The 14861-nt window shown below is 56.0% G+C and overlaps 1 protein-coding gene across 2 annotated transcripts in view; it reads right to left on the reverse strand.

The window, feature by feature from the left end:
• The window catches only part of SIGLEC1 (sialic acid binding Ig like lectin 1), a 57795-nt gene that overhangs the window by 27767 nt on the left and 15167 nt on the right, over positions 1-14861 (reverse strand). For both annotated transcript variants that reach the window (XM_075931079.1, XM_075931078.1), the window contains 6 exons: positions 13674-13937; positions 11664-11918; positions 10441-10740; positions 6341-6595; positions 4496-4798; positions 978-1232 (listed from right to left, as the gene is read on the reverse strand). In XM_075931079.1, coding sequence (XP_075787194.1) covers positions 978-1232; positions 4496-4798; positions 6341-6595; positions 10441-10740; positions 11664-11918; positions 13674-13937 — 1632 coding nt within the window. The remainder of the gene's footprint in view (positions 1-977; positions 1233-4495; positions 4799-6340; positions 6596-10440; positions 10741-11663; positions 11919-13673; positions 13938-14861) is intronic.

The following is a 14861-nucleotide window of genomic DNA, read 5'->3' on the forward strand; positions in this document are numbered from 1 at the left end:
TAGCTACATGCTAACACACGCATGCTAAACTGCACACTCACACGCATTCTAACACACACACGCTAAAATACACACACGCATTCTAAGATGCACGCATACTAAAATACACACACACACATGCTTATGTGCGTTCTAACCCCCCCCCCCCCCCCCACACACACAGTCTCTCCACATTAGCCGGTTAATTACAGACAGGCTATTTATTGTGATGTGTTCTGGTTATAGCTTGGTATGGTAACCCCTGAAATCTACTCTTGGTGCCGTTCCAAGGGGCAGGATCCATGGTGGAGGAGGTGGTCTTGGACGCAGGGACCAGGCCATGTGCAGGGTAGAGCAGAAGCTGGCACTAAAGACCAGGAGCAGGAGAATACAGAGGAGGCGTTTCGGAGGTTTGGAGGCTGACGTGAAAAAACCTGCAGCGAGTTGGAAGAAGCCGGGTGAGTAGTTTGGAGCCTGAAGCAAGCAGCCTGGATATGTGAGGAGGGGACGGGGAGAGACAGCATGGGATCTTGGCTGATTGAGCTAGCGGAGAATCACCACTAGCAGTAAGCAGTACGAGGGCTATGACACACAGAAGAAAAGACTGGTCACTGGGCTCTGGTTACGGCATGTCAAGGTCTTCACCGTCCATATGATTCAGCCCCAAGTGGGCCCAGAGTGCCAGTGTGAAGGCGTGCAGGTTGTATGTGCACATACGTGTTGCCGCACACACATATATGCACCGGCATGCACGCAAGAGCCCAGACAGGCATATGCATGTGTGCATTCCCATGCAAACAATGCACACGGGTGCACACTCCACACTACCACAATCTTACGCATGCACACGATAGGAGCCCACGCACCCATACCCCCATGTGTCCGTCGGCATGCCTCGAGGCACCTCCCCCGGACAGACCACCCCCCCGCCCCACGCACCCAGCTGCAGTGGCTGGAACGGGCCCGACTAGCGAGGCTGCCCAGTGCCCGGAACTTACACAGCACGTTCAGCGAGAGCAAGGCCGAGCTCCTGCTGGTGCCGTTGTTGGTGGCCTGGCAGTAATAGACCCCGGCGTCCGTGCTGGCCACCTGCCGGAACACCAGGGAGCCGGCCAGGCCCTCGGCCAGCCACTGGCCGTTTCTGTTCCAGCGGTAACTGGTGGTGGCGGAGGAGTTGCTGCTCACTTGGCAGGTGAGGTTGACCCCCCGGCCTTCCTGCACCTCGGAGGCAGGGGTGGCGACGATCCTGGCGGCTGACGGGGAGAGAGACAAATGAGATGCAGGTGCAACCCAGACACCTAGGCTCTGTCTACACTCGCAGCTGCTTGCGTGAGGAATATGCAAATGAGGCTAAGCGTGGAATATCGCCGAGCCTCATTTGCATACCTGATGAACCACCATTTTTTCAGAAGAGGCGCTTGTGCAAGAAGGAGCTGTCTACACGGCCCCTTCTTGCGCAAGAAAACCCCTCGTGCACAATGCCGTTCTTCCTGAAAAGTACTAGGTGTAACGGCGTTGCGCAAGAGGGTTTTCCTTGCGCAAGAAGGGGCCGTGTAGATGCTCCTCCTTGCGCAAGAGCCTCTTCTGAAAAAAATGGTGGCTCATTAGGTATGCAAATGAGGCTCGGTGATATTCCACGCGTAGCCTCATTTGCATATTACTCACACAAGAAGCTGCGAGTGTAGACAGAGCCCTAGTGTGGGTCACTGTCCCATGCAGTGGCACCTAGACCACAGCAACCGCTAAGAACAAGAGACCTCTACAGGCCGGGCTGAGGGCCAGCTGGCTTTTCGCTCAGAGGGCAGAGGCTCCTGTACTGAGGTCCCAGGTTCAAATCCACCTGGTGGCAGTTACACAGAGGTGCCACAGGGCACAAGACAATGCCTGCTACAGAGGGAAGACCCGGGAGGGAGCTGGTGGGGGTGCAAGGGATGGGCTTAGCCCAAGGGGGAGTTGTCTGGACCCTACAATTAATTTCCTGACATGCAGCTGCAGGATACTCTCCCAAGAGAGGGACTGGGGCCCCATTGTGTGGGACGTGTCAATTAGACTCAACCCGGCTCTGGGCTAGCCTCTGTCATTCTCTGAGGCAGGGGAGCAAGCTCTCAGAAACGGGGGGAGTGTCGTTTTCATAGTTAAAACCGCAGTACGCGAAGTCCTGGAGGATGCACAATCGAGCGCGTGTGAACGTTTGTGGGGGAGAAATGGGGTGGGGGGAGGGTACAGCCAGCACTTGTGAGATGACCTTTGGCATGGTGCTTTGACAGTTACACCGGTGTAAACGTGTCACAGTCGACTCCGGATTTACCGCGTTCCCACCAGCAGAATCTGGCCCGCGGAGGGGAGGCATCGCCTCTGGCGCGTCGAGGCTTGGGAAACGTTTTGCAAATCTCACGCCTGTCGTTGGTTCGCCGCGAATGAACCGAGTCGTCTCGGATGCCACACGCGGGCCTGTACCCTGCCCTTGGGCAGCCACTTTCCTACCGCTGTCCCCCGAAAATCTGTCCTACGGCCACGGCTTGGGAACACTGCACGGCCCGAAGTCGTTTGTGAGGTGGCGGATGACTCCACGATGGTGACTCCACGCGCACACGCTCGGTTTCACGTAGCCAACTCAGGCAAAAGGCCCAAATCGGACACGCGGAACTTCCGGGCAGCTTCCTTCCCGCGTGACGGATCAGACAGCTGACCTGTCTTTCCATGAATCTGTGCTATTCAGTGCTCCGCGGTTCCACAGGATCCCCGGAAATGGGAGGCATTCCCCCTCAGGAGTGAAAAGGGGGATTCAGTAGTGAATCACCCATGGAGTCATGGGTTCTAAGCCCAGAAGGGGTCATTGTGATCTGAGTAGCTCCGCCCAGAGATCTTCCCCACGATAATCCCCCGAGCAGCTTTTAGAAGCACATCTCCCTGATTCCCAAATTGCCAGGGAGGGAGAATCCGTCCGGGCCCTGGGGAAGTCGTCCCGGGAGTTAATGGCCCTCAGGATGGCCAAACAATGTGATACTTGCTCAGTCCCTCACTACAGCCATTCTGTACCTGGGACCTCTCTCGCTTAGTGCGTGAGTCTCTGCCGCTTGCGCAAAAAGCCAGCTGGCTTGCGGCCAAGGCGGGAGGCCAGAGGTTTTGAAATTAAAGTGGATAAGTGTAAAGTAATACACGTTGGAAAAAATAACCCCAACTATACGTCCAGTACGATGGGGGCTAATTTGGCTACGACAAGTCAAGAAAGATCTTGGCGTTAACGTGGATAGTTCTCTGAAAACGTTCACAGTGTGCAGCGGCAGTCAAAAAGGCAAATAGGATGTTAGGAATGATTAGGAAAGGGATAGAAAATAAGACCCAGAATATCTTACTGCCTCTGTATAAAACTATGGTACGCCCACATCTTGAATACTGTGTACTGTTGTGGTCTCCTCACCTCAAAAAAAAAGATATTTTGGCCTTAGAAAGGGTTCAGAAAAGAGCAACTAAAATGATCAGGGGTTTGGAACGGGTCCCATATGAGGAGAGGCTAAAGCGACTGGGACTTTTCAGTTTAGAAAAGAGGAGACTGAGGGGGGATATGATAGAGGTCTATAAAATCATGAGTGGGGTGGAGAGGGCCGATAAAGAAAAGTTATTTATTAGTTCCCATAATAGAAGAAGTAGAGGACAGCAAATGAAGTTAATGGGGAGCAGGTTTAAAACTAATAAAAGGAAGTTCTTCTTCACACAGCGTGTAGTCAACCTGTGGAACTCCTTGCCAGAGGAGGCTGTGAAGGCTAGGACTATAACAGAGTTTAAAGAGAAGCTAGATAATTTCATGGAGGTTAGGTCCATAAGAGGCTATTAGCCAGGGGATAGAAATGGTGTCCCTGGCCTCTGTTTGTCAGAGATGGGGTGGGGCTGAGGGTGAGAGCTTTGGCTCCGGCTTTGGGGGTGCAGAAGGGGCTGACCTCAAGCAGCTCCCACTCAGCGGTGCAGTAGGGGGGCTAAGGCAGCTTCCTGCCTCTCCTGGCCCTGCAGACCAGGCTGTGCCCCAGAAGCAGCCGGCAGCAGGTTCCCAGCCCATGGGAGGGCAGAGCAAGTGCTTGGAGCAGGGACAGTGCTTCCCCCCACCAACTAGGAGCCGGGCCTGCTGCAGCTGCTTCTGGGGTGCAGCGCAGTCTGCAGTGCCAGGCCAGGCAGGGAGCTGCCTCAGCCCCCCACTGCTCCCCTGATCCCCCTGCAGCCACAAGCCCCAGCACCCGACATCCCCCCGCCCAGCGCTGGGGCCCCCCCTCGTTTGAAAGCCACGGCTGCAGAGGAAACTCCTCTCTCGGTAAGTGGTCTCCGTGCCACCCCGTGAGACAGTGCCCTTCCCCCGGCAGGCGTGTGGGTCACACCGTGGCAGGACACGACCTGCCCCTCCAGCGAACCCCACAGCAATCACCGGAACGGCCGGGGGTGGTTCTTACAGCCACCCGCATGAATCATCCCTTGGCACCCACACAGGGCCTGGTCCCCCCGGCCTGCCTGGGTCCCCCCCACTCACTCTCTGCGCTGAAGACCATGGAGGCGCTTGCGTTGCCCAAGGCGTTCCTAGCCGAGCACACGTACGTCCCTTCGTCCTCCAGCGCCACCTCGCGGATCTCCACCCGCAGGCTGTTGTGCGAGGCCGTCGCACTGACCCTCTGGCCGGGCAGCGCGCGGGAGCCACTGGTGGAAGCTACCAAGTCATCGCCTCTGGACAGGGCTAATTCAGCCGGTGGGTCGCTGTCGGCTGTGCACAGGATCACACCCACATGCCTGTCCGGCGTCTCGAGCAGGGAGCTCATCAGGGGCCGTCTCGGTGGGACTGCAGGGTTAAAACATTGTATGACGTATGACTGTTTACTACATCAGGACAAACCCTGGCAACCAATGTTCCCTCTCATTTTTTCCATCCGTGTGTGGAATCAATTTTGTTATATGCACCAAGGAATGTACAGATGTGCACCACCATAGACAAACATGTAACCAGTGGTGGGTGCTCTGCTAATCATCCGGGTGGCATTTGAATCTCTACTGGGTGGCCGCCCAAGCGCTCAGCTTACAGGGAACACGGCTGGCAATACCTTACATCCCGATAGAGGCCAGAAATCTAAACTCATACGCAGACTGTGAGTAGGGAACATTTTATTCACCACTGAAATGCACATGCAGCTCTGGGGTGGAACGTAGCAGCTGGTGAACAGCACGTGGCGACGTTATGCTGAAGTTAAGGCTGCAAAACCAACCAATTCCTGCTAAAACGACAGGGAGAAGAGAGGCAATTGCCACAGGTGGAATTTGGGCCGGGCATGGGAGTTAATACAGGTTGGACCTCTCTAGTCTGGTACCCTTGGGACCTGCCTGGTGCTGAACCAGAGAATTTGCCGGACCATGGGAGGTCAATATTGTCAGGCAGCATTACCCACAATGCCACTGCTTGCTGGGTCTTAGAAGACATGGAGGGGTAAATTAGAGCTAAATCACAGCACAGAACGCTGAGAGCTAGGACTGGTGGCTGTAAACAGACTTTATGGGTCCACGGGAAACTTGGCCACACCCATGCAAAGTGGACATCTGGCTAATTAAAATCATGCCGGACCACGGAGGTTGCCGGACCAGAGAGTTCCGGACTAGAGAGGTTCCACCTGTATCCTTATGCAGAGTGCCAGTCCGGGCCTGCTTTTATCGACCATGAATGGTCACGACACCAGTGCTACATCTCACCTGTGAGATGACAACTCCGGCAGCACTGCCCCACTGTGGGTGCGTCTACACAGCGCCCAAAACTCAAAAAAAGATACGCAATTTGTGCTATGCAAATTGTGTAGCTTATTTCGAGTCTATATCGAAATTTGGCGCTGTCTACACAGCACCAACAATTGAAATAAAGGCTATTTCGAGCATCCCTTACTCCTCATAGAATGAGGTTTACAGGGATGGCGAAATAGCAGGTCCGCTCTATTTCGAAATAGACATGGGGTAGCTAGAGCACTGCTGTGTAGACAGATACTGGGTGACTTCAGCAAGAAGGTTGCTGGGGTGTGGAGGTTGCCGGGCCTAGCATCAACTCATGACCAGGGCGGTACTTCCAGACTGATCAGATAACTGACTCCCATCTTACTTCCTTACTACAGGTGGTCAGGGCTGGATTCCGCACTCAGACAGGCTGGTGTAAGTCTGGAGTAACCACTGATCGAGGATCACTTTGGTTTCACAGTGGGGTAAATAAGAGCGGACCCTGGCCTTTGGGGTGTGGACACTCCCCAAGATGTCCCCCAGCTGATCGGCGTATTAGCCAGATCCCTACGGACACAGAATTCCCCCTCCTGCCTTACTCCGAGGGCTGCGGAAGGGAGGCCAGACTTACACAGCACCCGCAGGGGCACCGCCGGAGAGGTGCTGCTGCCTCGGCTATTCCGGGCCGTACACTGGAAGGCGCCCGCGTCCTTGCTGCCGGCGGCCGGGAGCAGCAGGGCGTTCTCAGAGCTCTCCTTCAGCCACCTGGCGTTCTTATACCAGATGTAGCTGGTCCCCTCCTCGGCGCTTCGGGTGGCGACGCACCTCAGGGTGACCCCGTCTCCTTCGCGCACCTCCGGGGAGGGACTGATCAGCACCCTGGCCGCTGGAAGAGGGAGGGAAGCTGAGGAGTCGGAACTTGGAGGTGAAGCCTCGTGGGGTCGTTACCCACGACGTACGCTCCGGGCCTCACCCAGGCTGATCAGCTCCTGCGTGGAGGGCAAAGGGAGTCCTGGGAGGGGGAGGGGAAGGCAAGGACGCCAGGGACACTGGAACCGGGCCTCTAGTCCAGCTGCTGAGCCTCCATTCAGTGCCCTGCTTGTGGCTGGTTTTGCCTACTCAGCAGCGTTGTGGGCTGCGGTTCGTTCTTTGCTGTTCTGTTTAATTGTTTCCTGCTTGGGGGAAGGAGAAGAGGCCCCTGTATGACTGGCGAGATGGCTTTCAGCCTCTCTAACCACCTTTGGATAGCTGCCCCAAAAGAGCAGGCAGCTGAAGGGGGTGGAAAAATTCTGTTGACATACATTTTTTCCACAGATTTTTTTGTGTGTGTGTTGCAAAACTAAGTTTTCCACAAAAGAAGTCTGCTTTCTGCGTGGGGAAACATGACTGTTTGTCAAAAAACCTCTAACATCCAAATAGGGTTGCCAGATGATTGAAACAAAAATACCGACACCCCCCCCAAAAAAACCCCCCCCAAAACACAGGTAAAACATTCTGTTGAAGGAAAGAAAAAAAAAAGGACTCCAAGACTTATTAAGCAAAGAAAAAAAAATTAAATAAAACAGCATTAAAACAGCATGTCCCCTTTAAGAGTGAGTGCAGGGATTGCATTACTTCCTCTGGGTCTTTTTGCCAGCAGCCATTTTGTGCTGGCAGCCTTGCAGAACCAGGTAAGTTGGGGTCAGGAGGCTGGGGGTATTGGGGGCCAGGAGGGAGTCGGGGGGGGGGGGGGGCGGGAGGCCGGGCACCGAGTGTTTGTAGGGTTGCCAGGTGCCTGGCATTTTCACCTCCTAGCCAGGGAAAAAATCAGAAAATATCGGACATCTCAGGTGTTCAGTATTCTCTGATTTTTTTTTTACTGGCCAGGAGGCAAAAATACCAGACTGTCCGGGTGAATACCAGACACCTGGCAACCCTACATCCAAACCCAGAGAAGTTTATGGCCAAAGCTGAAACACTTTGATGAAGTGATACTATTGCAGTGCCTCATGGGAGTTGTAGTTCTGGGATCTCCTGCCCCCATTCTTCTCTGTGGGCTGGGTTCCCTAGTGAAACTATATCTGCTGTGATGCATTGTACCAGGAGGTCCCATGATGCACCTGTGGTCGCTCAGCAAGAAGGGAGCCAGGATGCATCATGGGAATTGTGGTTTGGCCAGGGATTCTGGACTGTAGAAGTGAAAGGGACCATGAAGCCCCTACACTACAATTCCCATAAAGTACCATCACTATATTTCCAAACTGAAATGTTTTTGGCTTCTATAGCCTCTCCCCGACTTACGAACCGGTTACGGACCAAGCAATTGGTCGTAACTCGGTTTGTTCGTAAGTCGGACCTCAAAGAGTTGCACGCAACCATGCTGTTTGTAAGTGCAGATCATGTTCTTAACTTGGGGTCCGCCATTTACAACAGCTTCGGTCGTAAATGCGAATGGTCGTAAGTCGACCGTTCGCAACTCGGGGACAGGCTGTAGTTGAAAATTTTCAATCAATAAGTTTAATTTTTCAGTTTTTTTGCCAAGAAATCAAAAAATTTGGGTAAAAACTCAAAATTTCCAACAGGAAAAAAACCTCCAAACGTTTTCTGACTAGTTCTGCAAGGGAGGCCCCTGGCTTTTCCAATCAAAGTAATAGGATCCTTCCAGAGACAGCTGAAAAGAAAAGAATTCTCTAAGGAGACACCAGGCCGGTATGAAGCATCTTGGCTCAGAAATAAGAATTTCAGCACCAGAACACGCTCTCTTCCTCCCCACCTAGCCAGAACCCAAACATCTGCATTTGTCATCAGCTGTAGCTTCTTCGAGGCCCGATCCAGGAGACTGGAGAAAAGTAAGTTGAAAGCATCAGTCCGTGAGCACTCTATAGCTACAGCTGGCCCACATGTTTTATCCCAAAGATTTTCCTACTGAAAAAAATGGGATTTGCTAAAAAGGGATTATGTTGTTGAGCAAAATGCCATTTTTCAATACGAAATTTCTAACCAGAACTAAATGTTTCTGTTTATTCCCAGTGACATTTTGGTTTCATTTTCATTTTCAAAGATGTAAAAATTCCTTAAATTTGGAAACTATAGATTTTGGGTATTTTTTCTTTTTTCTCTTCTTTCCTTCCCTCTCTGTGTATCCAACTGGATGAGCAAACTGGCGAGGTTGTTTCTCCTCCCCCTTCCACTTTCCTCTTCTTTTTTTCCCTTTTGCTGCTCTCTAAGGCTATGTCTACGCTGCGGGGGTGTATCCCAGGAAAACGCCGCCGCATGCAGGGAATGAGTTTGCTCTTCCGCTTTTTTGGCGGAAGAGTAAAAGTGCTCTTTAAGGGATCCCTGTATTCCTCATTCCACGAGGAATAAGGGATCCTTCGAAAGAGGAGGCTTTTCCGAAATTTGTTCCATTGTAGAACGGCCAAATTTCAGAAAAGCCTCTTCCGAAAAAACTATTGTAAAAAGCTACGCAAATTACAGAGCACAATTTGCGTAGCTTTTTCCAATAGATCCCTACAGTCTAGACATAGCCTAACTGGTCTGAAACGGGGGGGAAGACGGGACACGTCACCGAGTGGAAAAAGGAAAAATGAGGAAAGGGAAAAGCGAGCGGGGAAGGAACACTCCGCCCAGCGCCCACGTGATTTCGGTCAAGAGAGGAGGCCGTGAAAGGAAGGGAAACGAAACGCTGGCATTTCTCAAAGCCAAACGCATGAAGACGTTGGAAAAATACAAACAACGGTGGCCATGTTGCACCGGCTCGGAGCTTTCGGTGAGTTTGTGAGTTTGACTGCGGAGGGGGTGGGAGTGGCCAGGAGCATCGGGGGCCCCAGCCCAGCTGGGAAGAGAGCGGTGCTCACACAGGAAGGCGCCCAAGGCAGAGAAAGGGAGGAGAGCCAGGTAAGAGAGAGCTGAGGGTTGCCCTGTGTGACGTAGTGGGAGGTACCTTGCTGGTTGCTTTGCTGGGCGGTGGGCTGTGGGTGATCTCCACTGGCTGCTGTTTGTAGCACGGCCCAGCAGGGCAGGGGATGAGTCATTATGCAAGGGGCTCCCAACCTGTCCGACCAGTTTCCTCCCAGGGAGAGAAACAAAGGAAGGAGGGGAGGCCAGCTCCTGGCTGGAGGGCAGGGCTGGAAGGGACGGTTTTTAGTCTGGTATCATGGAGGAAGCAGCCTAGGGAAAGGAGCTGGGATTTAGGGGGCCAGACTCCCCCATCTCAAGGGGGGCTGAGGCATCCTAGGCCTGCCCTGGAACCAGATTCCATCTGTGCTGTGCTGTATCCTGGAGAAGCAATAAACCACCTCTATTCTACTGGCTGGGGGAGTCTGTCCATGCCATTATGGGGGTGCAGGGGGGCAGGGGAACCCGACGTGCCGCCGCACCCTGGGCTGAAGGACAAGGGAGGCCTGGAACCAGAGGGCCCAGAACCCAGGGAAAACCTGGTGGGCAGAGGCCATGAAGCTGGGGCCAGAGGCATATGACCCCTGGAGGAGGATGGGTGTTAGGCGCCCGAGGGGGCAGGGGTCTCTCTTGTACTGGGGCCATTTTGAAGAGTCAGTTGTACTCCGTTCCTGCCCCTGTCCCCCTCCGGGGAGGGAGGTTAGCGCCAGCTGGCTGGGGTGCTGAGACCACGTGGCCCAGGGTCTGCACTGTGAGGAGGTCCGTGCTCCTCAGAGAAGGCCCCAAATCCGGGAGGGGGCGAGCGGCCGCTCTGTGGCAGCCCCCCCCAGCGGGAGCCCCCGAGGGTGCACTCACTTTGGGCGTGGAAGAGCCGGACGGCGGTGGCGTTGCCGTAGGCGTTGCTCGCCGTGCACCGGTACTGCCCGTCGTCCTCCGGCAGCACGTCCCGGAGCTCCAGCTTCAGGGAGTTGTGGGAGGCGGTGACGCTGAGGCGCTGGTTGGGGGCGGCATGGGAGCTGCTGCTGGCCAGGAGGGCCCCGTTGTGGTAGAGGGCCAGGGCCGAGAGCGGGTGGCTGTCCACCGTGCAGTGAACGATGGCCAGCCGCCCCTCCTGCGTCTCCTGGAACAAGGCGATCGCCAGCGCCCGCGGGGGGTCTGTGGGGGGAAGGGAGACACGGCATTGGGGCTGTGCCGAGCCGGGCGGTGAAGCGCTGAGGGGGAAGAAGGGGGGAATCGCACCTGTTTGCCCCCCCCATCGCCCAGGCGGGGGGGTCTCTCCTAGGGTGGCCATCTCTCCCAGACCACAGCCACAGCTGGCGGCCTGGGCTCTGGGGGGTGGCGAGGGGGGGGGATCCCGGAGAGTCCACCCAGAGGCCGTGACCCCAGGCTGGGGGAGTCAGCGGCAGGTTGGCAGCGGGGCTGGGGCCTGGGTGTGGAGAAGCTGGGTGCAAAGCCTGGGGGTGCCGCACGCTACCCCCACATCCCTACTTCCTGCACGTACGCTGGCCAGAGCGTGGGCGGGGCCAGACTGGCGGTTTAGGAAGGCAAAGCCTCCCCCGCCTGTGATTCCTGCTGCCCCGTTAAACCTCCCCTAAATCGCGGCCTGGCCCCCAGCCTGGTGGGAACTCAGTGCCCAGCGCTGCGCCTGGCACTGCGGGGTGGCTGGCACCCAGGGGCTCCGGTGGGGGGGCAGGCAGGGGCAGGAGCCATGGGGCTAGCCTCCTCCAAGCGGGGGAGGGGGCTTGTGGGCCACCCACATTCTCCTTCACCCAGAGACCTCCGTGGGCAAAGCTCTGCAGTTTGCCCCTCTCCTTGGCGAGCTCCTCCCATCGATTCATCATCGATTAACCCTTCATGATCCCGGTGCCCTGTGGCGTGGGGGGGTTGGGGAATCACCAGAGCTGGAGATATGGCAGGGCAGCTTGGCCAGACACCTCAGGACTGATCTGGACGGCGCGTGGTCCTGCCGTGAGCGCCGGGGACTGGACCCGGTGCTCTCGCGAGGCCCCCTCCTGCTCTAGGGCCCTGTGGGTCTGTGCCCAGGCGGGAGCTGCGCGCGCGTTGGGCGGCACACTTACAGAACACGCTCAGCCCGACGACCTGGGACATCTCGCTCCCTTTGTCGTTGTGCGCCTTGCACGCGTAGTAGCCGGTGTCGCTGGCGGCCACCTGGTGAAACACCAGGGCGCGGGCCGTGCCTGCCTTGAGCCAGACGTTGTTCTTGTACCAGCTGTAGGTGAGGTCCTGGCTGTCGTCGCCGGGCACGTCGCAGCTCAGCGTGACCCTCTGGCCTTCCCGGGCCTCCGCAGAAGGAGTCACCGAGAGCACGGCAGCTGCAGGGGACGACAGCAGGGTGGGTTAACACTAGAAGGGGCGGACAGTCTGACCGGCATTGCGTGGACCAACAGCACCGCCCGGCCACCCCCTCACCCCTGCCCGAGTCACCCCACAATGTGACCGCCTTTGGGGCGCTAGATTGCTTTGCGCCACGGGCAGAGAACAGGGCGAGGTGCCCCAGTGCTCCGGACCCCTGCTGAGTCAGGGAACGGGGCACGTGGGACACACCCAGCTGAGCCTACCCAACTTCCTGCATCCATGAGAGGGCAGCAGCCCGATTTGAAGGGCTACTGAGGGTCAAGCTTCCAGCCACGAATGGGACACCATCCGGATTCAAGAAGACAGTTATAAAACTTTAAGAATATCAGAACGGCCAGGCTGGGTCAGACTAAAGGTCCACCTAGCTCAGTGTCCTGTCTGCCCACAGTGGCCAGTGCCAGGTGCTCCAGAGGGACTGACCAGAACAGGTATCCTCTCATGACCCCTCCCCTGTCATCCATTTCCAGACAAACAAAGGCCAGGGACACCGTCCCTACCCATCCTGACTAAGAGCCATTGATGGACCTAACCTCCATGAATATGTCCAGCTCTTTTTTGAGCCCTATTCAGGTCCTGGTGTTCACCACATCCTCTGGCAAGGAGTTCCACAGGTTGACTGCGCGCTGCGTGAAGACGCCATCCTCTCTGGGATGCAAGAGTAAATGGGGAGGAAGGCTGGGTTTGTGGTTAATCCACCTCATTGGGTCCTAGGAGATTTGGGACTCAGTTGTTCCTACACTTCAGGCGTGCTGTGTTTGGGCAAGTCCTTTACTTGCTCTGTGCCTCAGTTTCCCCATGTGTGAAAGAGAACTAGCAATACTTCCTTCTCCCAAAGGGTAGGATCATTGGTGCATGCGAGGCCTTCGGACATGAGGGTGATCAATCAAGCTGAGTATGAAACAGTTTTCCCATCTAACCAGAGGGTCGAGGGAAACCCCGGAGACATTAAAAACATGTTCCTGTCCAGAATTGGGACGAAAAGTCAAAATCTCAAATTTTTGTGAACAGGAGAAAAAATTGGTTTGGGTCAATGGCCTGTTTTGGGTTGATTTTGACCTTTGCCCCTTAACTTTTTTAGTCAAAATGTATGAACATTCCTTTAAAAAAAAAAGTCATTTTCGGCTTTAAAATGGTAACACTCCAATGTCAACACGTCAACACTGGTCAGCATTACCATTTCAGAAATGTTTCCTGTTACGTTTTTGAGTGGCGAGAGTCCTTCCAACCGACCCTGCTTTGCAAACGGTTTGGGTTTTGACAAATCCGCATTTTATTACCAAACAAACCCAACTCCACATTCCTCGCAAAGTTCCCAGCCAACTCTAGCGAAAACCACTGGGGTAGGCGGTCCGTTGCATTAGGGTGGAGAGAATTTTGCTGGTTTGTGACAACACCCGTCTCTGGCCATCCTGGCCTAGATGAGGGACTGGTTTTAGGCCTCTTTGCTGCACGTGGTCACCTTGAAACCACGTGGCGGGCAACCCACGGCCTGCGTCACGCCGCTCATCCACGAGCAGGCCACGAGCCGTTTTGCTGAGGTGGCGCTTCCACCGGCACGGCTCCCCGCAGTGTCCACTGACCGGGACCAGTGATTCGTGGCCAGTGAGAACCACAGGAAGCCAGGCCGGTGGACGGGCAGCGTCCGCCAATCTCCCCCGGCCCACCGGTGGATTATCCCGAAGGGACCCGAGGCCCCCGTCTGCCATACTCACAGAAAACATACAGCACAACCGCTTCGGCCACTCCGGTCCCGACTGGGTTCTCCGCTTCGCAGTGGTACGGGCCGTAATCGTCCCGCGTCACGCTCTGCAGCGTCAGGCTCTGCTGGCTCGCCAGGGCGGCCTCGCCCTTGTACCACCGGTAGGCGGTGACGGCGGGGAAGCTGCTGTTCACGCTGCACGAGAGCGTCACGCTGTCACCCACCCGGATGTTCTTCGCAGAGGGGCTGAGCGACGCCTTGGTGCCCTTCGGGGCGTCTGCAGGGGCGGCAGGGGAAGGAAGTGGCAGGCGAGGAATGAAGCACCTGACGGGCGCCGCCACAGACGGGAATCGCGGGAGGCTGGATCCGGGACTCCAGGCTGTTTCCAAACCGCGCCCCCTGGGCAGCACAGCCTGGGGCCTCGCCGCCCCCCGGAAAGGAGGCAGCAGCATGAGTAGGGACTGGAACGGGCTGGGCCCAGGAAGCCAGTGCCATGGGGAGGACGTGGCTGCCGCACAGTCCCCATCGGCTAAGAGGAGCAAAACTTGATGGGGGAGGCTGGGTCGCCTCAGGCCCTCCCTGGAACTTCTTCACGCCCCCCCCAGGGAGTCACGCCCCCCCAGTTTGGGAACCCATGCTCTAATAGATTATTCAGAAGCTTCAGAGGGTAGCCAAGTTAGTCTGTATGACGGTGAGTTGGGGTTCCTCCAATCCTGCAGCCCCGTAGCAGCAAGAACAGACTCCACCCACCAGTAGAATAGAGGGGGTGTATTGCTTCTCCAGGGTACAGCACAGCATAGACATGATGTGGCTACAGGAGTCTGGGCCAGGATGCCTCAGACCCCCTTGAGATGGGGTCCCTGGACCCTTAGATTCCTAGCCCCCTCCTTAGTCTGTCTTCTTCATGGTTCCAGCCCCAGATTCCCCTTCCCCTGCACACTCACTTCCTTAGTTCCCTCGCTGCCCTCAACCGGTCTGACCGGTTGGGTCCTTGTCTATGTGACCTAGGCAGTGCACCTGCTAGGCAGTGCTCTGGACACCAGCCAGTAGGGGTCAGCCACAGCCCACAGCATAGCAACCCGCAAGGAACTGACACTACATCACCACATGTGGATGTGTCAGTGGGAATCACACATCGCAGCGCGGGGGGGGGGGGGGGGGGGGGAGCAGACAGCCCCCCCACTGCGTCACTGTACAGGAT

Source organism: Pelodiscus sinensis, chromosome 5, assembly GCF_049634645.1.
Source record: "Pelodiscus sinensis isolate JC-2024 chromosome 5, ASM4963464v1, whole genome shotgun sequence".
In the NCBI taxonomy this organism is placed as follows: Eukaryota; Metazoa; Chordata; order Testudines; family Trionychidae; genus Pelodiscus; species Pelodiscus sinensis.